The sequence below is a fragment of the Thunnus albacares genome, chromosome 16 (assembly GCF_914725855.1).
Source record: "Thunnus albacares chromosome 16, fThuAlb1.1, whole genome shotgun sequence".
Taxonomy (NCBI): Eukaryota; Metazoa; Chordata; class Actinopteri; order Scombriformes; family Scombridae; genus Thunnus; species Thunnus albacares.
This window is the reverse complement of record NC_058121.1, coordinates 24,110,464-24,135,635: the sequence shown is the minus strand read 5'-3', so window position 1 is coordinate 24,135,635 and position 25,172 is coordinate 24,110,464. Positions and strand designations below refer to the sequence as shown.

At 37.8% G+C, this 25,172-nt stretch overlaps 1 protein-coding gene across 10 annotated transcripts in view; it reads right to left on the bottom strand.

Moving 5' to 3' along the window:
- Positions 1–1,877: 1,877 nt before the first annotated feature.
- adgrg6 (adhesion G protein-coupled receptor G6) overlaps positions 1,878–25,172 on the bottom strand; it is a 132,472-nt gene continuing 109,177 nt past the window's right edge. For 6 of the 10 annotated variants that reach the window (XM_044376644.1, XM_044376646.1, XM_044376645.1 and 3 more), the window contains one exon: positions 5,823–10,699. In XM_044376644.1, the coding sequence (XP_044232579.1) occupies positions 10,491–10,699 (209 nt within the window). In that variant the 3' untranslated portion in view covers positions 5,823–10,490. Of the gene's footprint in view, positions 4,335–5,822; positions 10,700–25,172 lie in introns of those variants that run through there. The other 4 variants (XR_006407784.1, XR_006407785.1, XM_044376650.1 and 1 more) reach the window with 4 other exon arrangements.

Sequence of the window (25,172 nt, the reverse complement as noted above, 5' to 3'; positions counted from 1 at the left end):
GCCATGTGTGTTTATGGTGTAACATGACTTTGCTGGCATCTTACTTGGAGCAATAACAGAATAATGCTTAAAAATGTAAATAAACTACTTTAATTAAACACTCTCCATTCAGCAAATGTGCTAAAATCTGCATTAAACAATGTGGTTAATGCAGGAACGTCTGTAAAGTAGTCTGCTCAGGACTGATGTGTTGATAAAGCTCTGGGCTGTGAAGTATACCCACACCGCCCAAGCGAGGAAGGGGGGCCGTGCAGTCCAAATGGGCCCCCCGCCTGTCAACAACTATCATGATAAGACAATTTGAATTTGACCTCCAAGCAGTGACGCAGGGTAAAATTCTGGAAACAGTCAACACTGTTTCACAAAGTCTCCCAAAAACAGAACATCAATATTTTGCAGGCGAGCAAATATCTGAGATCTTTGCTTCACTCAGAGACGAGTTTCACAGAAACCACCCGAAGTCTTGCCCAGTCATGAGGTATTACGCCTTCATTTCCACAGAAAACGTGCATCAACAGACATTTTGATGACTTATGAGAGGATGAAAGGCTGTTGAATGCAGAGGAGCACTTCAAAGTGCAGCTGTGGACAACAGGCGACACGCAGGTGCTGTAGCATGCAAGAGGTGGCACGGAGGTTTGGGTTTTTACATCCACAAGAACTTTTAATAAAATCCAATGATGAAATGTGTAAATCAACAAGTTCTCTTGATGACTTAGCCACGGATTTTCCAAAGCAAGTGCTCTCATGTAGATGTGCATTAGTGTCTGCCATAAAGGAAATTAAACATGGCTCAGTTCAAACTTTGGCGTACGCTCTGCTCATAAAAGCATGACTCCATATTACCAAGTGTTATTACTCTACCTGTGACTGTCCCAAGAAGAAAGATCCTTCTCCAAACTGAAACTAATTAAAACATATCTGAGAAGCAGCATGTTACAGGAGAGACAGTGGGAGCACATAGTCTGTAGCTACTTAAAGAAGGTAGTATGAGATTTTGAAATATGTCAAAAGACGTGCGTATGTATACTCACCTGCAAGCCCATAAGAAAGCAAACACTGTAGCCATATTGCTAAGATGAATATGTATTCCTGCTATCTTTGAAACCGATTTAAACTCCCGCCGTCGCAGGAGTTTCAGCAGCTTGACAGCAGTTGTGACTCTTTATAGTTTGTAAAAAGCTCCAAAAGTTTAAAATATACTCAATGCAATAACTCCATCATCTGTGTCCAGCGGTCCGTTGTGCATTTGAAATGATAAGTATTCTCTGATTTGATAAGTACTGCGCCAGATCACAGTACCATTACACTCAGACGTTCACTGTGTTTACTTCGCTGACTGTATATAAAGACGGACGACGCGTCTCCACTTCCTGCCGATATGCAAAAGTGGATTCAAAATAAATCTTTTCTGGGAGCGGCCATCTTGCTTGTGTGACATCATTTGGAGCATGGTCATTTCCTGCGCAGTAGAGAAGCTGTCCCGCCCGCCTGATGGAAGTTTGAGAGTGGCTGTCACAGCTGTCAATCATGATGTCACACCCCCTTTTTATATCATCAAATAACTAATTAAAAACAAACTTATCAGAAATATGAGCACTCGGACAAACATTGGTGTGATAAGAATGACCTAAAATGATAGAAACCATTTTTGGGAAAAAATTATTGGATGTATACTTTGATTTTTTAGTTTGGCTCATGTCCCATCCGCTAACATGGAGGAGGCGGGACTTATGACCTGTACTGCAGCCAGCCACCAGGGGGCGATCCAGATGTTTTGGGACGCTGTCATATCGTTCATATTATATATAGTCGATAGTTTACCTTCATTAAATCTACAAACACACACACACGACAGACTGGTCGGGTAAAACTTCTTTTTTTAGCAACAGCGCTGTCTCATATTTTATTCTTTAAATGCATTATGGTGCAATAGGATGTGGTCGTTTACAAAGTGAAATACATTCAAATTAAAACCGTTAGCATCAGTTTGTTGCAATCAAATAATAGCTTTTAACAATAATGGCATCAAGAATCTATGCAATTATGTGTACATTGCAAAAAAATATATTTTGTATGAGTTCCCTTTTTAAGAAAAATCATTTCAATTAAGAGGAAATACATCTTTTTGCATAAAAAAAAACAGCTAAAAAGAAACAGACTTCACTTGTCTGTGTGAAACTAAAGCTTGAATAAACCTCTGTGCACATTTTAAGAGCTTGAATTCCCTTTAATGTTGAGACGCAGAAGTGAGCTTCCAGGAAATGACATCACAGACTGAAACAACACGGCCGGGTGCACAAAAGTGTTTACAGAATAATAATTATCATAATACAAATACTAAACAACAACAAAAGCAAAGATCAATTACAATCCTCATCAGAACAGATCTGCATTCGGTACAATATTCATCAACTACACAAAGTTCAGAGTTACTGCGGAAATATTTAAATTAATTGGAACTGTACATACGACATGTGAGAGGAAACAAAAGCCACATGATGGACGGAGAGACGTTTGTTGGGTTAGAAGACAAATTATTCAACATAATCAGAGTTTGGAAACCGGCTGTGCAGACGGTTTACTCAGTACGCCTCAATGGGCCTCTGTGATGGTTGTTTGGGTTTTTCATAGTTTTTTTGCAGCCATGTGTCTCTTAGTAATGAAGCACAGTCACTGTGAGGCTGCGCAGGTTTGACCTCAGCATAACAAGCGTTTCACTTTTTCAACACAAAACACACAAATCCAGTTGATTTCAGTTGATTTCTGTTTATATAGCAGAGTGATTGATGACTGTAAACTGTGTGTTGAGCTGCCAAAGGACTGAAAACAAAAGAAATATAAAACTATTTTCTACATCTTTTGACTGTTTATTATTTAGTGTTGTGACATTATTTGTTTATCTCATGCCAACAGTATATTGTTTACGTAAGTGTCATTATTTTTAAATCTGGCAATTTGTCCTTGTTTTTTTTTGTTTTTTAAATGGAAAAAGTTAGATTTTAAAAATCAACCATGTCATATTTCAGCATGGAAATTTGATTTTGACTTCTGGGAACAACATGTGACAAATTAATTTTAACTTCAAGGTCCATTTACTTAGATTAGAGATTATTTTGTAACTGAACCAGTGTGTAGTTGAACTACTTCTTGTTTTTTTTACTTATTTAGAGCTGAACTGAGAGCAGAACTCTTTCTAACTTGACTATAATTTTCTCACCTGCGCAATAAGTCCGGCAATATTCTACATTTTTCATCTTGTCAACGAATCCCATAAAAACACCTAAACCAACAATGCGTGCATCTACTAACTAAGTTCTGTGATATATCTTATTCCTCTGTGCTGTAGACCTCCGTTGTTGTCCAAAAACGATTAAAAACACCTCACCGCTGCGCTGGATGACGTGTTCCTTCATTACCATGAACACACACACTGTAGTTTATTTTGACTCGACGCCCACACACACCGTCCTGCTGCCAGAAATGCTCACGAGAGCAGCAAATGTGGATTCACTGAAAACAGTCCTCAACAAATGCACTATTTCATCCTTTCGTCTGTTTGTTAACTAACTACACTGACCTGCTGTTTTTTGAGCATTACTGAGCCTTTTAAAAACTATATATCTGTGAGGTGTTTTTAGATCTTAGCTTACTAATGGGCTAATGGGCTTGTCAGAGTAGAGAAGTAGGAAAGTATTCAGAAACACTGGTGATGGGATTTGTTGACAAAAAGAACTAATGTAGAATGAATTAGCTGCATCCTTTAAATCAATCAACATCTTCATCTGCGAATTTTCCTGCAAATTTTTCTATGTAAATCAACAATAACTTAAAAACAATGACAAAACCTTATGCATGCAGTATACGGTAGAGGCAAACTGGAATGAAGTAGTTCCACTTAGGTGTTCCCAGATGGATAATTTCCCTTAAAGTCTGCCCTCTGTGTGGTGATCATTTCGACAAATTAACTATTCTTCCTGCCGTTCAGGAGGTGCTTTGATATGTTCTCTAGAATAAAAAGGCTAGAAACATATTTTAGCACTTAACATGTTGGACATGAGACATAAAATCACCCATATGTCAACAATCCTTTTTAATTTAGTGGGTTTAATCTTCTGTTGTGCTTCATTATTGTGTATTAAAGAGATGTTTTGGGGCCAGAAGAGAAAACAGGAACTATCTTTTCCACTGCACTCACCCCTCAGGCTGAACTCAGGCCAGTAACTGACAGAATAACCCAAGTATGCCACAGGAGCTGCCAAAGGGGCTTCATCTCTTCTTTCGCAGTCTCTTGGGGATTGTTTCTGAAGGCTGAATAATATTCTTCCACCACTCTGGGCAAAAGAAAAGAGAAGTGTGGGTCAGGATGCCTGACGGTCGGTACAATGTGTGCTTCACTACACAATCATGCTTTGGTGTTGAACACCGCTGGCAGCATGAGGACAATAGAAGTCTGGTTAGCCAGCTGCTGATGAGTTCAAAGATTCAGACTGTAAAACTCATGCCAGTGTTCATCCTCCAACATTCACCTCTCAGTGCAGATGATTGTCTAGTTAAACTAAATTAAACAGAGGCGGAGAGAAACTGTACATCCAAGAAATAAATAAAAGTATACCACACAGTAAATCTGTCAGGTTCGCTCTGAAAGCTTCAGGAAGATAACAAGTGACAAAAAAAAAAAGACGAACAATAAGTGAAACAAACAAAAAGAACAATAAGAAACAAATTCATAAAGAGCTTTTTATAAACATAAAATGCACAGTTTTTCCCTCTCTGGATACAAAACAGAATATTTAAACAGAAACATTTTCAACTGAGTATCATAAAATCATGTTGGATGTTGTTTTTTTCCACTTGAGTTTTGGAACGATTCACTTTGGATTTAAAAAAAATGTGTGGAATTACAAATCATCAACATAAAATTATCCAAATTGGCGAAATCAAATCAATTATCATTTATTGGCAACAGCAAGATAAAACTGGAGGATGAAGATTTTTAAAAAATCCATTTTGTATAAAGTTGTCAGGCGTCGTTAAAACAGTTAAAAAGTACTGCAGGGTCCAAAACGTCCACTACAAAGATCTTTTTGTTTATCATTCATCATAAATATTAACAATAAAATCATAATTTAAGTTGATACTCTTTATTTTATAAAATAATATATTATTCAAAAGTAATGTTTTTTGTAAAATTGAAAACATGCTCATTGAAATAGATTTGTTTACATGTTTACTATTCAAATATTCATTCATATTTGGTGCATTTTAACTGATTTTTCATAACAATATCCACAAAGTAAATTCAGAATCATTCCCAAATCATTTTCTAGCAAAGCTCCTGTAAAGAACGACATAATTTAGTAAAACTGGAATAGAGGTGATGTTCAATGTGTAGACTTCCAATTAATTCCAATTAATTTTAAGCATAATACCCAAGCAATTAAGTCTTTTGGTCAGACGAGCATGAAAAAATGTAAAATTTTGTTTACAATACAACAAATATGGAGTAATAAAGTTTTAAATTAAAATACATACATACACAAGATTTGGGTTAAATTTTGGGTTAAATTTGGGTACTTTGGGTTAAATTAAGCTTTTCTTTAAAGGAAGTTAAATAACAGTCTCTATCTTCTCTATAATTGGTACCAAATTACACAAAATTTACAAGGAAACTTTCCAGAAATAACGAACCTGTAAAATAAAGCGTTACTCTCAACTGTTCTCCTGAGTGTTGGAAAAATATTCCTCACACCGAAAACTGAAGCAAGATAGAAATTTATTACATGGAAGTGCAACAAATGCTAGATCTTTTTTTTTTTTTTAATTTATTTTATTTTACAAACATTTTACTTCGAATAATTTTAATTCAAATTAATCTGTTTGATAAACAGATTAATGATAATTCAGTTGTCTTGTTTTTTCAGTTAAGACTTTTATCTGATGTAAAGGCCGATCATCTCTCTCACAAAGATTTGGAGAGTTATTCCTGCTTTTATTATCTCTCAGTTAGACTGTTGTAATTCTCTGTATGTGGATCTGGATCAGTCGTCTCTTTGTCATCTGCAGTTAGTACAAAACGCAGCTGCTCGTCTTCCAGCTGGTAAAAGAAAGCGTGATCACATAACACCAGTATTGGCCTCTTTCCACTGGCTTCTAGTCTGTTTTAGGATTGATTTTAAGATGATTTTATTGCTGACTTTTAAGGTTCTGCTTATGTAGCAGAACTCCTGTATCATCACACTCCAGTTGGAGTGCCGAGGTCGACCAACCAGATGCTGTTTGGAATTTGAGTTGAGCTTGACTTTATCTTCTATTGTGCTGCAATTATTTTATAATTATTATTATGTTTATTGTTTTCTTTTATTCCTATTTGTTGTTTACTTTTATATTATTTTTTTTTTGGTATTTTAAGCCTGTTCAGCACTTTGGTCAGCTGTGGTTGTTTTAAATGTGCTGTACAAATAGTTTGACTGGACTTGACAAATGAAGTCCAAAGTGAGCACAGCAGTACACCAGGCCAGTTTCAGTGGAGCTGCACTGTATATCAACTAAACATATTTATGGGATCTAAGATATAAGCCAGTAGAACAAAGGACACACTGCTCCACTTAGTGAAAGACATCTGCAAAGACTGCAGCCTTAATGGCACAGTAACAGCTTCCAAACCTCTTCGCTGATGACTAAATGTTCTGCGAGAGCCAAACACTCGCTGCTAATGACTGAAGGAAACTCTTCTTTACAGATCAGTTCAAGTCTGGACTGCAACTGGAGACATTATGTGGAGAGATCGCATGCACAAGTCCATAAAGGATTCTTGTTATTTTCTGAAGAGGCATGCCATCCTTTCTGATAAAAGGATTCAGGATGTTGAGTATGATTAGGCATCAAAACTTGTTGACGGGGCTGGTTTGAAGTCTAAAGAAGGGCAGGAAGTGTTGAGTTTCATGGCTTCACACAGCTCAAACCAAATGTAAAAATACTTAAGTATAATTTTATAAAGAGATGCAATAATAGAAACATACTGCACACTCATATTTTGACTGAATAAATCTTTTCTAATACTTAACAAACAGATAAATGATGAAATAAAAGAGCTCTTGGTAGTGGACTCACAGCTTTAGATCCCCGTTGTACATACAATGTTTTTTTAAAGAGTCATTTCACCCAGATCACAAAAATAAAACAGATATTCTCACTATTTGTGGTATTTAGTCGTGCAAAGAGTTTTTAGATATACAGTAAAGTTGACCTGCAAGGAATTTCACTTGTGGTGCTAAAATAATAATAATAAAAAAATGACATATGATGAACTCAACAGCAATATGTCTTTTCAGAAACAGTATCCTGACACACTAGGAAATAATTTCTGGGTGAAAAATTGTGAAATGTTCATTAAGAGGTCTGTGGATTATCCCGAATAATCAGGATATTGTTTCTGGAAAGTTTTTCAAGAGTCATTTTTTGATTATTTAAGCACCGCAAGTGAAATTGCACCCACCTCCACTGTATTTTGTATATTTGTGTGTTGGCAGGAGATCCAAAAAATGCTTCTGTACCCGTTGAAGAGCCAGTTTGGGCTTGAAACGTTGCACTCTTTCTTAAATTTGATAAAGAAAAATCCTGAAGAGTCCTTGGGAGCCGGAGGGTATCTACAATTTTTTTTGGATTCAGTGCCTGGATTTAAAAGATGTGTTTGTGTTCTGAACACTGATTGCAGGGAGTTCTCAAAACTCAGTGGAATAAAACCAAAAGTCTGTGCACGGCTAGACACAACATGGGAAGATGTTTTTTGTTTAGTTTTTATATTTTTATTTAGAGTGAATTGATCCTTTCGGTGATAATAATCTCAACCTGGCAGCACGCTTTCTTCTTTTTTGCTTTCATATAAACAAAGCTATGCCGCATAAAATATTGATATATTTGAATTCAAACAAGATTCATTGCTTGATCAGTAAATCTGTTGCCATTAATGAGATTGCTAAACTTTGGCTGATATGAACAGGGAGGGCTGAGCTTTAATGGCCGCTGACATCAACTTGATTTTTATCATTTATCCTAAAACTGTCACATTCTGATTGTCCTATCTGCCACGTGGAAAGAATCTCAGTCTTGGCAGGAGAAAGCGCCATTAAAAATGTTCTTGGGTGATTTTTAAAATCTAACAGCACTAGTTTGTCCAGAACATTTGTCTCAGAAAAGCTGAGATATGTCAATTATAAATTCAACTGTGTCACTATGATCATGTACATTATCAATATGTAGATATCTCTGATTTTGTTTTGGGAGTTTTACGAAAAAGCACCTTGATCGACTGGCCTGTGCTCTGAGGAAGCCTATTTGACTGTATTCTGTTCTGTTTCATCAATCCTGCCACTTCTGCTCTTTTCTGTCGCCATAAATTGTTTCTCACGGAGGTGAAAAGGGCAGCAGACTGTGTGCCTAAACAGCACAGGGAGTTGGAGAATGTTTGGGTTTGTATGTACAGTCCCGGTGACCCTTCCAGGACCCCACGAAGGCATGAACAAAAGCAACCATCCGGACACATTATAACACTATAGAATAAGGCACATCGAATAGATAGATCATCAATATTTACATAGGATATGGCTCCGCACACACATGCACAAACAAACATCACAGTATTAAAAAAACACCAAAACATAACAGCCTACTTTTTTGTCTACCAGAACCTTTTTTTTTCTTGTCTACCTTCCCACCTTGTGTTTATCCTTTCCTCCCCTCTCTGCTCTCTCCTCTGCTCCCTTTCATTTCCTCTTAGTTACACAGTCTGGCAGCCACGTCAGCCGATTCTGTAACGTGATATGATACAGTAGAATCGCATCAACGCTCTCTGACCACCCCGCAGCTCTCTAACACCCCTTATTACCCAGAAGACTCCGGGATTTAACAGAATAATGTGCGACTTTGTCTGTGATTATCTTAATGTGGTCTCTGGCGTTGGAGCAGTTTGTTGCAGAAAATTCAGAGACTATCTTTTAATAATTGTGCATGAAAAGGCAGATTTTTCTGGATTTAGCTGGTACTTTTATAAAAAAAGTGAAGGCAGTGCATTAAGATGGTGGCTCTGTTAGCTACTGATGATGCATTTTACTACATATTATAAATGCTGCATAGAGGAAACCTGCGCTAACTAATTATTATTCAGCAAAACAAATCGACCAGCTCCTTATGAATTCTGATGACTAGATATAGAAACAAATCTTGAATTTTTGCTAATCGGTCCAATTAAAATGAAAGTAGAAATGTTGGCTCCTATAACAGCTATGTCTGTAAATAATGTACATGATGAAACACAATTTAACAAATACAGTATGTTCCAGGAAAAGGGAGGATGGCAGGAAGGATGCAGGCATAGAGAGAGGAAGTTATGAAGCCACTTCCTGTCTAGCGTCTGCTCCACTAGCTTCTACCACTCAATACAGTCTGTCATTCAGAATTTCTTTCATCACTTTTTCTGATGTACTTACTTTCATCCATGTCCATACAAAACTCATAAAAGTCACTTTTTCAACTCTAGAGCTGTAACCTCTGCTGTCTAAAAACCTCTACAGTGTTCAGTCCTCTCTGTCCTGATGGTATTACAGACATGTCTGAACTAAAGGTTCTAGAATGTTGAGTGACAGGTCCAGAGTGTGAAAGGTTTTAGAATGAACGTCAGAGAGTTCTAGAATGTTGGGAGTAGTTCAAGAGAATCAGAGGGTTCTAGAATGTTGGGAGTAGTTCCAGAGAATTAAAGTGTTCTAGAATGTTGGGTGGCAGTTCCAGAGCATCAGATAGTCTTGAATGTTGAGAGTAGTTCCAGAGAATCAGAGGGTTCTAGAATGTTGGGAGTAGTTCCAGAGTGTAAGAGGGTTCTAGAATGTTGGAAGTAGTTGCAGAGCATCAGACAGTTCTAGAATGTTGGGAGTAGGTCCAGCGCATCAGACAGTTCTAGAATGTTGGGAATAGGTCCAGAGCATCAGACAGTTCTAGAATGTTGGGAGTAGGTCTAGAGTGTCAGAGGGTTCTAGAATGTTGGGAGTAGGTCCAGAATGTCAGGCAGTTGTAGAATGTTGGGAGTAGGTCCAGAGTGTCAGAGGGTTCTAGAATGTTGGGAGTAGGTCCAGAGTGTCAGAGGGTTCTAGAATGTTGGGAGTAGTTCCAGAGCGTCAGACAGTTCTAGAATGTTGGAGTAGGTCCAGAGCATCAGAGAGTTCTAGAGTGTTGGGAGTAGGTCCAGAGCATCATACACTTCTAGAATGTTGGGAGTAGTTTTAGAGTGTGAAAGGTTCTAGAATGTTGGGTGACAGTTCCAGAACAAAATCAAAGTTTTAAATAACCAGTGGTTCCAGTGTTACCCTTGATCCTGGAACCCGTAACAGAAGTCTTGTCTGTCACTGAAGCTGCCAGCATGATGATGTCACAAAACTTTCCCAGAATGATGCGGCCGCAGTTCAGAAACACAAGGCCTCAGAGCACCAGGATCAGCTCTAGAACCTGGTGCTGTGGCTGAAGCTGTCGGACATGATGATGTTCTTGTAGAAGTTGTCAGAGCGCGTGGAGCAGTAACCTTTCACCTTGTCGATCATCTGGCTGACAGGGAGGATAGAGGAGGAGGAAGAGGAATTGGGCTCTACCTCTGAGGAGGAAGAGGACGAGGAGACACACTTGGGACTGGTCTGGTTGGAATAACATTTATCTGCATCCAGAGAGCAAAGACAGAGAGAGAGAGAGAGAGAGAGAGAGAGAGACAAGGATCACAATTTAGTATGATTATAGTTATTTAACTGTTAAAAGGGAAGGTGAAAATGCTTCCTTTAATTTCATCCCTGATGGTGTATAGTTGCAATCAAATAAAACATGTCAACATTAACTATTTAACACTCAGGTATTAGTATTATTTCAAGTATTTCAGAGACAGTATTACAGCTTTAAATAAGGTGGTATGTTTAAAGACTAATTTGATATATTATTATTATTATTATTATTATATAGGAATTCATCATTATTTCACAGCAAGAAAAACATGACACAGCTTAATTACATAGTTACATATGCACAGCATAGTTTAAATAAACCTACCAGGAGAGTAAAGAAAGACCAGGAATGTGAGCGAGGACAAGCAAAATGAATCACTGTGCATCCATTGTATATATACACAGTACCAGTCAATAGTTAAGACCACCTTCTCATTTAAGTTAGACTTTTGACCCCCCACATTTATTTTTTGTGTATTTGTTTTATTTATATATTTGTACCTTTTCTTTTTGCTTTGTTATATTTGTGTTAAGTTACTGCTGCTTGGATTATGTCTTGTATGTTTTGTATAGATGCAGTGTCTTTTTGTTGGTGTTGACATGTTCGTGGGTTCACTAAACATACATGTATGTAATAATCTTGTAAAACAACTCTATTCTTAATGATACTGCTTGAGCTAACATTAAAGAGTGGCAGACAAAGCTCAAACAATGTGGAAAACGTTTCAGTTTATTTCATGTATTAATTTTAGGAATGTTACAGTCTCCTCATCGCTCCACAGAGATCTGAGGTTTTTTGTCTCTTCAGTGGAAGCTTGAGTGACGTTTAAGTCACATGCTTCATGTATGTCATCATTTATTCACTGTTTACATTTGCTTATTATCTATACAACTACTTTTACACCTCAGACAAGTGTAAAAACTTGTTTCTGATTTTTTATTTTATATTGAAAATGCGAATAAAAAAAAGCTGGATGGAAACATACGATATTTAGTCTAATCAAATTTCTGTACAACTACTACTCTGTCATCTATGACCTACTCTGAACCAATTTCACACACCTCTGCACCTCTTTGACATTTAACACCATTTTGAAGTCAAAACTAGTTTGAAAAGTATGTGAATCAAATAAAGGATTTTCACTTTTATTTTTCACTTAAGTTCAAATTTTCACTTCTAGCAGTTTGATAAATACAGGCCAGGATCAGGAATCCCCTCAACATCTTGGAGCTAAGATCCTTTTGCAAAGTGCTCCCAGGGCTCTGCTGTTGGTACTTTGAGTCAAATAAAGATGATTTTCATGGCAGCTTTTGACCAGACTTTATTAAATATCTGATCAAAAACACACATTTCACTACTTAATAAGGTACAATTGCTCCCTCATGTTGCTTAATTTCCAAATGGAGGCTGCCACACATTCTCCATGTGAAAAAAGCTGGTTTAATGGGTTGCTGTAATGGGTTTTTGCTGACCATCTGTAGCAGGTCCTTGATTCTCTGTTTCCTTACTCATAGAAAAGTCGGAGTGCAGTGTAAACCTCTGCCTTCTAGCAGAATAATTGGCTCTCTTGCCGGGCAATTTGGTTGTTGTCTGGTGTTTGTTTTCCCTTCTCTTCCAAACGGTTGGTTTGGCTTTCCTCCTTCCCAGGATACTCAGAGCCAACAGATAATACAACCAGGCCGAGAGAAGCTGGGTCCGTTGTGGCTTCAAAACAGCAGCCTCATTTATAAAAGCATATTTGGATTTCATTTTCCACTTGATCCCAAATTTACTTTTTAGAATGTGCACATACCTGATTAAGACAGACAACTGTAATGAGTGGTATGCTTGGATATTTTTATGCTGCAGTGTTATCTGGACCTTGAAAGCTCTCAGCTTTTGTCCCGGGTTTAAGTGGAGATGTGTTTTGGTAGAACTTCACAGAATGGGATGGGAAGCATATGGAAAGATGGGTGGTACATAATTAACATACAGTGTCTGACATAGACAGCTTCATGGTTGACTATGTCATTCTGTTGAGACCACCAATGAAAATATGAAGAAGCAGAACAGATTTGTTTTGAAACAAATGCTTTAACTCTTGTGAAAACTATATTATTATATTATATACTACGATATTATACTTTATTTCTTTAGAGTATTCTGCATATGATTTGTGTAACGCCATCTGACACTGCTGACTGCGTAACATCATCAACACAGATTAAACATACAAGAGAGTTAACTGTCCATGAAACATCTCCACAAAACCGTGAAATATTCTGGTGTACTGATGATCAAAAACTGGAGTGGCTGTTCAAATTTTGATGTGTTTGAAAGTTTGATAACTGTCTCAAAAGCCTGGAAAAGAAGACAAGATTTATTGTTGAGTTTGTTCTGATTATTTTACTACTATATAGTCAAGGTTTCTATCAGTGATTTATGAATTTTGTTGGATGCAATGACAGTTTAAAGATTCAAATTTGAAAGCTGTTTGAATTTCTTCTCTGTTTTTGGACTTTCTCTGGGTTTGGAAGTTTGCATGAATAAGTTGTGCTTTGTAAGCCAGTGTGGGCTGAACATAGTTGTATATGACACAATAATAAAAATTTCATTCATATATGGGGCAAACAAAATATTATCAACATCTTAAGGAAACAACTCAGAAAAAAAGTACAACAAACAGCACCACTCCAAAGATGGTTCATATTAGCTCAAATGCCTGTTAGCAACTTTTATCTGACAGTCAGCAATTTGAAAGTGACATTTCAAAGCAACATAATGCCAGGCAAGGCAAGTTTATTTAAATAGCACATTTCAGCACCAAGACAATTCAAAGTGCTTCACATAAAACATTAAAAGCATCAAGACAAAGTGCAAACGAAACACATCAAATAAAGGAAACCCAGATACAACCAAAAACAGTAATTTAAGAGCCAAGAGAACAGAAAACAAAAACAAGCTAAATAGAATAAGACAGATCTAAAATACAAGAATTAAAGTTACAGTGCAGTACAAGAAATGAAGAATTATTTGATTTAATTAAAGGCAGCAGCAAACAGAAAAGTCTTCAGTCTTGATTTAAAAGAACTGAGAGCTGCAGCACACCTGCTGTTTTCTGGGAGTTTGTTCCAGATATGTGGAGCATAAAAACTGAACGCTGCTTCTCCATGTTTAGTTTTGACTCTGGGGACAGAAAGCAGACTTGTCCCAGATGACATTAGAGGTCTGGATGGTTCATAACGTAGCAGAAGATCAAAAATTTATTTTGGCCCTAAACTATTCAGTGTTTTATAAACCAACAGCACAGCAGTATTTTAAAATCAAAGACAATCTGACAACTGGAGTGATGTGAGCCACTTTCTTGGTCTTAGTGAGGACTTGAGCAGCAGCGTTCTGAATCAGCTGCAGCTGTCTGATTGATTTTTTTAGGGAGACCTGTGAAGACACCGTTACAGTAGACGAGTCTACTGAAGATAAATGCATGGACCAGTTTTTCCAAATCTTGCTGAGACATAAGTCCGTTAATTCTTGATATATTCTTCAGGTGATAGTAGACTGATAGTAGCTTGTAATTGTCTTAATGTGGCTGTTGAAATTCAGGTCTGAGTCCATGACTACACCAAGATTTCTGGCTTGATTTGTAGTTTTTAACATTACTGATTGACGCTGAGTGCTGACTTTTAATTGTTCTTCCTTGGCTCCAAAAACAATTACTTCAGTTTTATCTTTGTTTAATTGAAGAAAATTCTGGCACATCCAATCATTGATTTGGTCAATGCACTTACTCAGTGCTTGTATTGGTGATATGGTTATGTAAATTTGTGTGTTGTCTGCAAAATTATGGTAACATATTTTATTGTTTTCCATAATCTGAGCCAGTGGAAGCATGTAGATGTTGAGCAGAAGAGGCACCAGAATGGAGCCTTGGGGAACTCCGCATGTCATTTTTGTTCGCTCAGATGTGTAATTACTTGTAGACACAAAGTGTCAAACCAGTTTAGTACTGTGCCAGGAAGTCCCACCCAGTTTTCCAGTTGGTCTAGTAATATGTTGTGGTCGACCGTGTCGAATGCAGCACTGAGATCCAGTAATACCAATACTGAAATTCTGCCACTGTCTGTGTTTAAGGGGATGTTATTGAAGACCTTAACAAGAGCAGTCTCTTTGCTGTGGTGTGGTCGAAATCCTGACTGGAACACATCAAAACAGTTGTTTGGTGTCAAGAAGTTGTTCAGCTTTTTAAATGAATTTTACTTAAAAATGGAAGGTTTGATATGGGCCTGTAATTGTTCATTAGTGACATCTGTAGATTGTTCTTTTTTAAGAGTGGCTTGATGACGGCAGTTTTCAGGGCCTATGAGAAGAAACCTGAGAGAAGAGACGTGTTGACAATCTGTAGAAGATCTGAGGCTATGCAATCTGAAACATTTTTGAAAAAGCTTGTAGGCAGAATATCAAAGCAGCAGCAGGATTTCAGATTTTGTATAATATCCTCCAGGTTTTTATGGTTGATCGCATAAAATTGTGTCATACTACTTGAATTGATTTTAAGTGGACACAGGGACAACACATACCCTGTACTTGATATGGAGGCACTGACTGTTTGTCTAATTTTCTGAATTTTGTCAGTGAAGACGGAGACAAATTCCTTCCAGGCCCTGGTGGATAGAAGTCCAGGGGCTGTTGACACAGGAGGGTTTGTTAGCCTGTCGACAGTAGCAAACAAGGCACGTGTATTATTATTGTTTTTGGCAATGATGTCAGAGAAGAAGGACCGCCTTGCATTTCTCAGTTCCAAATTATAAATGTGAAGTCTCTCTTTATAGATGTCATAATGAACCTGGATATTTAGCAGTTCAGCAAAGTCATCAAAAAAGGTTGCACAGTATTTAGGTGGCCAATAAATATTTAGGAACATAGCTCGAGAAATGGAATTCAACTGAAGAGCCACATATCCAAAAGACGCAAAATTTCCACAAGATATCTGCTTGCATTTGAGGGAATCATTAAACAAAATGGCAACTCCACCTCCTTTCTTTATTCACTCATCCAGGGTGAAGGAGGTGGATCCTCACAGGCGGTTGCCAGTGAGGGGGTGGAGACTCCTCCTCTTGGCTCTGATGTCTCCCATGTTCAAGGCTCTCCTCAGGTGGGGGCTGAGGTGGCTTGCCTTCAAGGTTTCTGCCGTGCTGTGTTATGTTTTCCTCCTATTTTGATTCCTCTTGTCTCTTGTCCTTGGTAGAGGGAACAGATGAGGTGACGCAGGAAGTAAAATAGGTTAGAGGTGAACAATTTTATACCTCACTTGTAAAGACAAAGTCCATCTGCCTTGAAAAGATGTTTGTGGTCCCAGAAAAAGTTGAAATTGTCAATAAATGCAGTGAATGGGCGGTACATGCAGTTGAGAACCATGCATTCTGTGCCAACAATCTGCTGAATCTCTCAACTCCTCTTCTGACTGGTGGTAAAGGGCCACTGATAAACACCTCAGAGAGCTGACTGTGTCCAAAAGATCAATAAAGTCTTGTTTCAGCATTTCAGACTGTTGTTCTACAACATTATTGGTCCCTATGATGATTTTCAAAGTTGGATGTGCAGCCATGATATACAGGATTCTTTCTGCCAAGTCAGAGACCATATCCTTGGGAAAACAGAATACTTTGGTGTTTTCACTTCACATGCTTTTTAGATCTTTTACAATAAAGTCACCCACAATCAGAGTCCAAAGCCCAGTTGTTAGCTTTCCCTGCAGCCTTTTACTTTCTGAGTTACTTTCAGTCCTTATCCTGCTGTGTGAAGATGAGAAGTTTTTCAGGTCATCAGACGGAGATCCAGAGTCCTGCAACAGTGGAGCAAAATTGTTCTCCAGTTGCACACTTGGTTGTTGGGAAGGTTTGTTGCTAGTTTTCCATTTTGCAGCTGTGCACGGCTGTGTCCTACTAAGAACAGGGGTTGAATAGGCGATCTGGCTGGATGACAATGCAGGCCAGCCGGTCGCATCAGAAATCTCAGGGTGCTGGGCTCTGCCTGTTACTCGTCCAGGGAGGACTACCACTTGTAGATTTATTAAACAGCCCTCCTGTTTCTTGGTAGTCTTCTTGGTGCTAATTAGCCGTGTGTTGGCATGATCTTCTCCACCGCTTTGAGTCCATGGTAAAGTGGTGTTGTTCCCACATAGTCCATTCACTTCCATGTCCAATTCTAACCAGTCAATTTTGGTTTCCAGAACTGCAATCTTCTGTAGAAGTTTGTGGTAGTCATCCATGTAGAAGGGGGACATCTTGCTGCTAATTAGCTTTAGCTAAGTACCATGTTTCCAGTGGCTGCAGTACAGGTTTGTGCTGTTGGTAGGCCACGCTCATGTAGTACTGAGGAGGTCATAAAATGTTGAAATATGGCAATAGCCTACTGTATCTACAAAAAATTGCAGTCCCAGAAATTTATAATTAACCGGGAGCCGCTGCTCGTAGTTTTTCACAGAGAAAAGAAAAAAAAAGAGAATATCAGCAGAAAAATGCAAGCAGTGGCGAGAGCAAGCAGCAGGGCATTTGCACTGTAAGAAAGCAGGAAGCAGCATGGCGAGTACTACTGCCAAATCATCTGTTCCCACAATACAGGTGCATTGCACAAAGATGTCTAGCATTGTTCAGGCCTTGTACTACCCATTGAGCTTAACTTTAAAAAGCTTTGAATTCAGTTCAACAAAAAAGATCTCAGAAGGTATTGAAAAGGCTTAAACGTCCTGTCCAAACATGTTTAATATCATCTAGAAACATTAGTTGTAAGCTTTTTTGTATGTGTTGTATAACCTACAAGTTAGACTGGTACGGCAGGAAGCTGTTGAATCCTTTTTTGTGGAGTTTCAGTCAGCACCATCAGACCTGCAGTAAACACTGTCACTACTACAGCTACAGCAGCTAGGAAGCAAGTCAAGTCAAGGTTTTAGCTAAAAATTTAAATGAACTTAAGTCATTTTGGTTAATGGGTTAATACATCCACCAATTGTCTACTGCTTAACTGGGTCCAAGTTGCATTAATTGAATTAATTTTATCATTAGGAATTGTTGTTTTATACAGCTAGGAATCACTGAAAAAATTATATGGTATATAGTTCTAAGTAAGCCACATATAATCATACCATCATACCTTCATACTTGGCTGATATGAAACAGGACTTAAAATGCCTTTTATTAAAAAAGGTCTTAAAAAGTCTTAAATTTATTTTTTGGGAACCTTGTAGAAACCATGATATCATGTGTCCTTTAGAGCTGCAATGATTGGCTGATTAGTTGATCAACAGAAAATTGCCCAGCAACTATTTTGATAATCAAATGTTTCAGTAATTTTTATGAAAAAATCCAACATATTTGTTGGTTGCAGCTTCTCAAATGTGATAATTAGAAGCTTGTATGTGTCATATGTGATAAACTGAATATCTTTGGGTTTTGGACTGTTGATCGGACAAAACAAGACATTTTCACTATTTTCAGACATTTAATAGACAAAGCAATTCATTGATTCATTGTGGAAATAATCATCAGATTCATCGCTAATGAAAATAATTATTAGCTGCAGAGTCTTTGTGGTTACTATCAGGATTAGCCAAGGAGCGAGATGGATCAATGCTGTTCTGAGCAATGCAAGTGCAAACCAACTCACACTTGTACTTCTAAAATCGCTGCTCATTATTAAATGATGTCTGGAAAAAGTTCAAACATTTTCAGAGTTTCCTTACTTTTGAGGATTATTTCTTCATGGGTGTTGCAGCTGTGAACTACAATCATTTTTTTAAACACTGATGCTTTTGGACCAACACTAGCAGCCTCTAGAGTTTTACAACTTGGAACTCTCTTCCCAAACAGAGCCAAAGCAATGGAGCTAAACATATACAATGTGGGCCAAATCAAGCACATTCAATCTCCCTGCTGGCCCTCTGCTGCCATGAAATGTATAGTGTGACATTGTAAAGGAGGCAATAATTCAGCAAACGTTTGAGTTATAATGTTCAGCCAAAGTCTTCTTTGGCACGGACAAACAGCTCAATCACTGCTCTTTGTAATCCCTAGTAACGCTGCCTAATCAAACAACAGAGGACTGAAGTTGTCATCTTGTCGTGATTCCCTACATCTCGTCCAGCTAGTGTCCCTGTGCAACATGAAGCTATAGGGTCAGGAGATAGTTGTCTGCTGGCGTACGCTGCAGTCACGACTTCCACTGGACTTCCACTATGACAGCGCTGATTAGGGCTCCACAGCTCGCCCTGTCAACTAATTCTGACTTTTGAAATGCTTTATGATGTCAAACTGGGATGTTTGTTTTTGTTCCTGCATCCAAACAGGCGTTGTCTTTTTTCCCCCTGCCATATTCCCCTAAAATACAAACCAGAGTGCATTTTAGTACAGTGATAAAAACTGAGGGTCACAGCGACGGGGTGATGGGTGGGTTAGGGTTGAAGTGGTGTCACAGTGAAGGCTATCAGCTCAACCTCTGATCATAAACTATATGCTTTGGGATGGAGGGATTCTCTAACCTCAAACATCTGGAAACTATAGAATGAAAAGCTAAAGCTGGCAAAGAGATTCAGAGACGTTGCAGACCGAACTCAGAGAGAAAACTGAGAGGAGAGGAAGACTCCAGCAGCCACAACATACAGACATGCAGATGCTGACTGTTTCCATTGGAAGCTCTGATCCAGCGATATGTCTGGAACCAACTGCACATAGTTTTACAAATCCCTGCTAAGAATCTTTCTTTGGAGCAATAAAACACACAGAATGAGGAAAGGCCATATATATAAACCCGAGAGATTTTATTTGTTACAACTGGTCAGTTTATATAAGGGCCGTTATGTTCGATGTGGACACAAAGTCTGCAGCTTACAATGGAAAGAGAAGGCTGCTTCCCATTCAGTCCATTGTCGGTAATCTTCTCTACATTTACAAGCTCTAAATGTCATAACAATGTGATTCTATAAACACCACATTGACCTTAAATCTGTCACTAAGATGTCTCTATTTGACAGCATTTTATACAATACCTAGAAAAGAACAGCAGCAGCCACTACGTCTTGAGGCTGATGTACCTTAAAGTGCCACCAACGGCCGCCAGCTGTTCCAATTGACTCCTATTCAAAAAGCCTCAACTTCTCTCAAGAAATACTAAGTCAATCATTTTTTTCAACGAGTCATTATGGTCTCAATCTCTAAATTCTGGCCCTCTTATAAGTGTGCTGGTGGTCATCTTGGAAATTATTAATCTCTTCATAACATTTGAGGACTTATAGTAGCTTTATTCTCTGCAACGTGGGCCTTGATTGACAGCTGTGATTGACAGTTGGCTCATCTGCTGCTCTCCCTGGCTCTGGGACTTGCACTGAGTCAGACTTTCAGTCCTTCTGTTTTTTTTTTTTTGTGTTTGCTCTACTTTGTGCTTTGGGAGTTACACTAACAAAACCCTCACAGGATGCTGACATGCAATATTTTGGTAAGTTTAAAGGAGAAGTCAGGCGATTTTATATATTTTTCTTCTTGCAAACAAATCCCATGTTTGGATCCAAACCAACAATGAACTGATCTTACAAGTATTGTGTGTGTATCCAAAACGTGATATAACTTATTCCTCTGTGCAGTTGTTGTCCAAAAACTATTAAAAACATATCAGTGAGCCACACCAGTGCACTGGGTGACTTGTTCCTTCATCATGAAGAGTTTGGTCACGTTAGTTTGTTTAAAAATGTCTCCAAAGAGTAATAACAGTGATCACGTTTTCTGTCCCAGGAGAGTAGTTCTGTGTAAGGCAGACGCCACTGAGCATGTGCAGGAATGTGGTTCTCTTTACAGCTTCATTAGCTTGTTGTGCTACATATAACAACCTCTTGACTTTGTACTGCATTGTACATTTCTCAAATAAATTTATTACAAAGCCACCAAAGTTTTTTTTTACAAACATGCATTTAACAGCTGTTGGCACATTTTTACTGTGTATTGATAAGTGTTAACATACAATGTGTTTCTGCAGTCACTGCTCTCCTGCCGACCAAGGAGGAAAAGTTTAGCCACAAAGAGCGAGACCTGTTGATGCCAGACTCTTATACTTGGTTAAAGGTTAATACAGAGATTAACTGCTATAGTAAATGTTACCAACTGGATAAAACTGGTGGTGCTGGTAGCAGCTCATGAGGATGTTTAAAAGTGAGTTATACTGGGTGTAGCAAGAAGAGTCCATAAGACTCTATCAGCTACTACAAATGGCTTCTGACCAAGTTTGATGGTTTCATGGCTTCTTTCATTGGGCCACAAAAACACCAGACAACAACCAGATCAAGAGCTCCTAATATACTAACTACCAACTAATATAAAATGGAAATGAGGGCTGGAAGGCCTGCTACAGATTAGGGCTGTTGGAACAAATTTTGGGAGATTATGTGTATTTTTTTTTTATAAATGTGTTGGCTAACGTTAGCGAATCTCGCCCTCCTCGCCTTGGCCTACATGCATGTGAATACGAAATGCTTTTGTCATGACTCAGTGTGTCCTCAAGAAAAGTTCTCTCTGCTGTAAACACACATAGCTGCTTTTATGTCTCCCCAGGTGCTTGGTGCTTGTTTTCGGCATAAACTCTCTCACTCTCTGCCTTCTCAACCTGCTCTTAGATGGTAGGCGGGTTGCTCTGGTAGCTGCAGCCTCACCATCACACACACACTCCTTATCTCTCTAGACTGCACACTCACTATGCACTGAGCTGTTCCTTACAGGAGCTACGCTACTTTTATAACACATTTTTGTTTTCGTTCACATTTTTGTTTGCGGTTCTTAAAATAAATTTTTTTTAAAATCCCTGATGCTTAGGCCAGTTGGGGGGGGTCAACTCCGCTGCCGGGCTTGCAGTGCACTTGCAGAAACCCCATGTCCAACGTTTTCTGAATCTGTCTGCATCACAATCTCACATTCAATGTGCTAACGTAACATCACAATATCAGACATAGCAGAAAGCAGTGCACCCATTTTATTTAAGAAGCGATGTGTGGAGCAAAAGTTTATGGAGTTCCGTCCACAAACGCAAAAATTAAACAAAAGCAGGAACACAGTGAAAGACTGATCAGTGCTGCAGTCTGCGGTGTGGGGTTTGGACACAGAGCCAAATAACACGTCATGTATTGATGTAAACAAGTGCATGCTGATGTGGATTTATTTATATTTCAGTTAAGTGCGTAGTTTAGTTACTATGATCCAGTACGATGAAGCTTATTTAACATTTTTATTTTAGTTAACGTCATTCATTTTGCGCCTAAGCTTAATTATTACTTAGCAAGAAGGCTATCACCTGTTTATTGGTGATGTTGGAATGCCCTCTAGTGGACAGAACGTATAACAACCACATGCTGATAGTGGCATTGGCAATGCTTAACTCAATGTATACAGTGTATACGTAGTAAATATTAATAATAGGCTAAATTTGAGCATTAAAATTTGAGTATAATTCAAATATTAAAAATAAAAAGGAATGAAATTTGAATTGGATTATGGAGGAGATTGACAGCACTAGTACAGACGGTGAGACAGTTGTTTTTCCATGGGGAATGTGTGGCAGCCTCCATTCGAAAAGTAAAGCAACATGAGGGAGCAGTTGAACCTCATCAACTGCAGGAAAAATTAAACTAATCATAAATATTCACGTAAATGTCTGCAGGGATGAAAGATGGCTAGATAATGCTAAACTGAACCTCTGATCTGAACGCAAATGTTGATGAAAATATCAGTTACACCCTATTTATTTCAATTAAAACTATTTAAAACGTAAATAGCTTAGATGCTGTTAAATATCTCCTACTGTGCCTGTTTACTGACTACTGACTCTGTCTCCAAACGGCACATTAAACATGACAAACTGCACAAAGCAAGAGAAGCTGGAAACTAAAATCTGGATGGTTTTCCAGGGTTAGGTCATGATTTGTTTTTGTTTGTACACTGTTAGATTCAGCCAAAAGCTGCTTAATATCAATGTGATCAATGTGTCTGGCAGCAGCAGTGACACATCAAAATTTATTTGCTTTTACTTTTACACTAAAACGCGCCAAGAAAAAGTTTCTGTTTCTATTTTTTTTCTCCACAGGACATTCATAACCATGACAATATGAGATGATGTTACTGCAGAGACAAAAATAACAGAAGAAGATGAATTATTTCATAGCTATAAAGTTTAGGTTGAAATATTTTTACATTAAAATTTTGCATGTATCTTTGTTTTCATTTTATTGCAATGTTTTTGCAGTAAAGATCACAGTTCAACTGGCTCAGGGATCACCCTGTATGCTTATTATTCCATCACTGACTAAAATATTGTAAGGTACTGTGATGGTGTTTTGCTTGGGAAATGAATTAATTTCAAGCTTCATTCCTGTTCCCTTATAGTAACATATATAACTTACTGTTTGGAAGTGTGGGGAAATACACTCCACTACATTTCAGAGGGAAATATTGTACTTTCTACTCCACTACATTTATTTAACAGCTTTAGTTACTTTTCAGATGAAGATTTGACACAATGGATAATATAACAAGCTTTTAAAATACAACACATTGTTAAAGATGAAACCAGTGGTTTCCAACCTTTTTGGCTTTTGATGTCTTACAAAAAGCAGTGTGTAGTCGGGGTCACATGTCAGATGTCTATGAGTTGTTAACAGCTCCACTAAATAGTGATTTTTCCCCTTAAACTTTTCACATGGTTTCATTTCAATACATATTCAAATGATCCAATATTTCACCAAAAATAAAAGATCAGAGAAAAAGTCCAAAAACTGAAAACAGATTTGTGTATCTGAACTTTGTTTTTTCTTCTTTCCTCTCCCATTAATCATCTCACCACCCCTTAGATTTATCTGGTGACCCTTTGGAGGGGCCCGACCCCTAGGTTGGGAACCACTGGACTAAACTAGCTAACTGTATATAAAGTAGTTGAAACTAGCTCCACCTCCAGCAGCTACAACAGTAACATGCTGCTCTAACACTGATGCTTTAGTATTAATAATCTAATGATGTCATATATAATAATATATCAGTCAGAGGAACCAAACCACTACTTTAACTGCAATACTTTAACTACATCAAGCTGAGAATACTATATGATAGTATCCAAAAGTGGTTTAAAATGAGAGAAAGTCGATATGATTTGAGTGAGATTGCATGTTTAAAAAACAGTCCCTCCAGGAAATAGTGATTTTGTAATCACAATAATTAAATCTTTGCAATATTTACGACAGCTTGCAATTTTGCTAAACTACTGCATTTTTTACTGAACTTTTCCGCATGAAATGGTCAAATCAACAGACTGCTTATGGTTTGGACCAATTCTCACATTTTGTTTCATGGTAACTAAAATGTCATCACAGCACACATTCAGCAAGGATTCAGGAGCACATTCAGGTGGAAGATAAATAAATCTCACCTGCCAACAAAAATTACTGCCATAAACCGAGTAAAACAATTCCAAAATGTTCCTAAATGAGGTTTGCATTCAGTTAGTCAGGAGAACACAAGTTGATGTTATTCAGACAGCAGAGATGGACATAATCCACCTCAAATATAAAAATGAGAACTTCGGAAATGAAACAATATTTTTATGTTGATGGATTTATTTTAATGGCTTTATTGACTGATTTTATTTGGTGCTAATGGGGAGTTTATTTAAGTTTATTTAATAAAGGCTTATAAAGGGAACTCAAGTACAGTATTTTCTTTTTTATATAACTTTGAGCACATGGGTCTCGTGTTCAGAAAATACATCAAAAATTTAGCCCTGAAATATAGTTGTTTCTGTGATATGCAGTATGCTTTTTATCGAAGAAAGTGATTACATCAGACTCTTCATTGGTAGTAGTAGGTAAAATCATTTGCCTTTGCTTGCATTTTTTTCCCAATTCCCGCAATTTTACTGTGTTAAGAGCACATAACACACACTAAATTGGATTGCAAATTTTGAGAAAAGCGGCTGAAAAAAGCATTATTGGTCGAAATAATCACAAAAAACAGCGAAATCCTGAAGGGATTGAAAAACAAATTGTGAAGACTAATGTAAAAACATGAAGAATACTTAATAAGTTTACAAAAATGTTAAAAAAGAGAATTAATAAATATAAAAATGTCTGATCAGAGAGGAGCATTTGCATCATTATGTTTGGGTGCACGATATTGTAAATCTGTTGCTTGATGTTACTTCTAGATGTCAAATAGGATGTGTATTGTAAAAAGCGACCTGCAGCTTTTTAAAACAAGCAAGTGTGCAAGTTGGTGGAAACAATCTTCATGTGTGGTTTGTAGAACTTAAGTGCCAAAGTATCTCTGTTAAAGTCAGTATATTGACTGAAAATATTTGTTGAAAAAGTCTCAGTAAAGGCAAAAGGTTAAAAAATGCTGACAACTGAAGATGAGGGA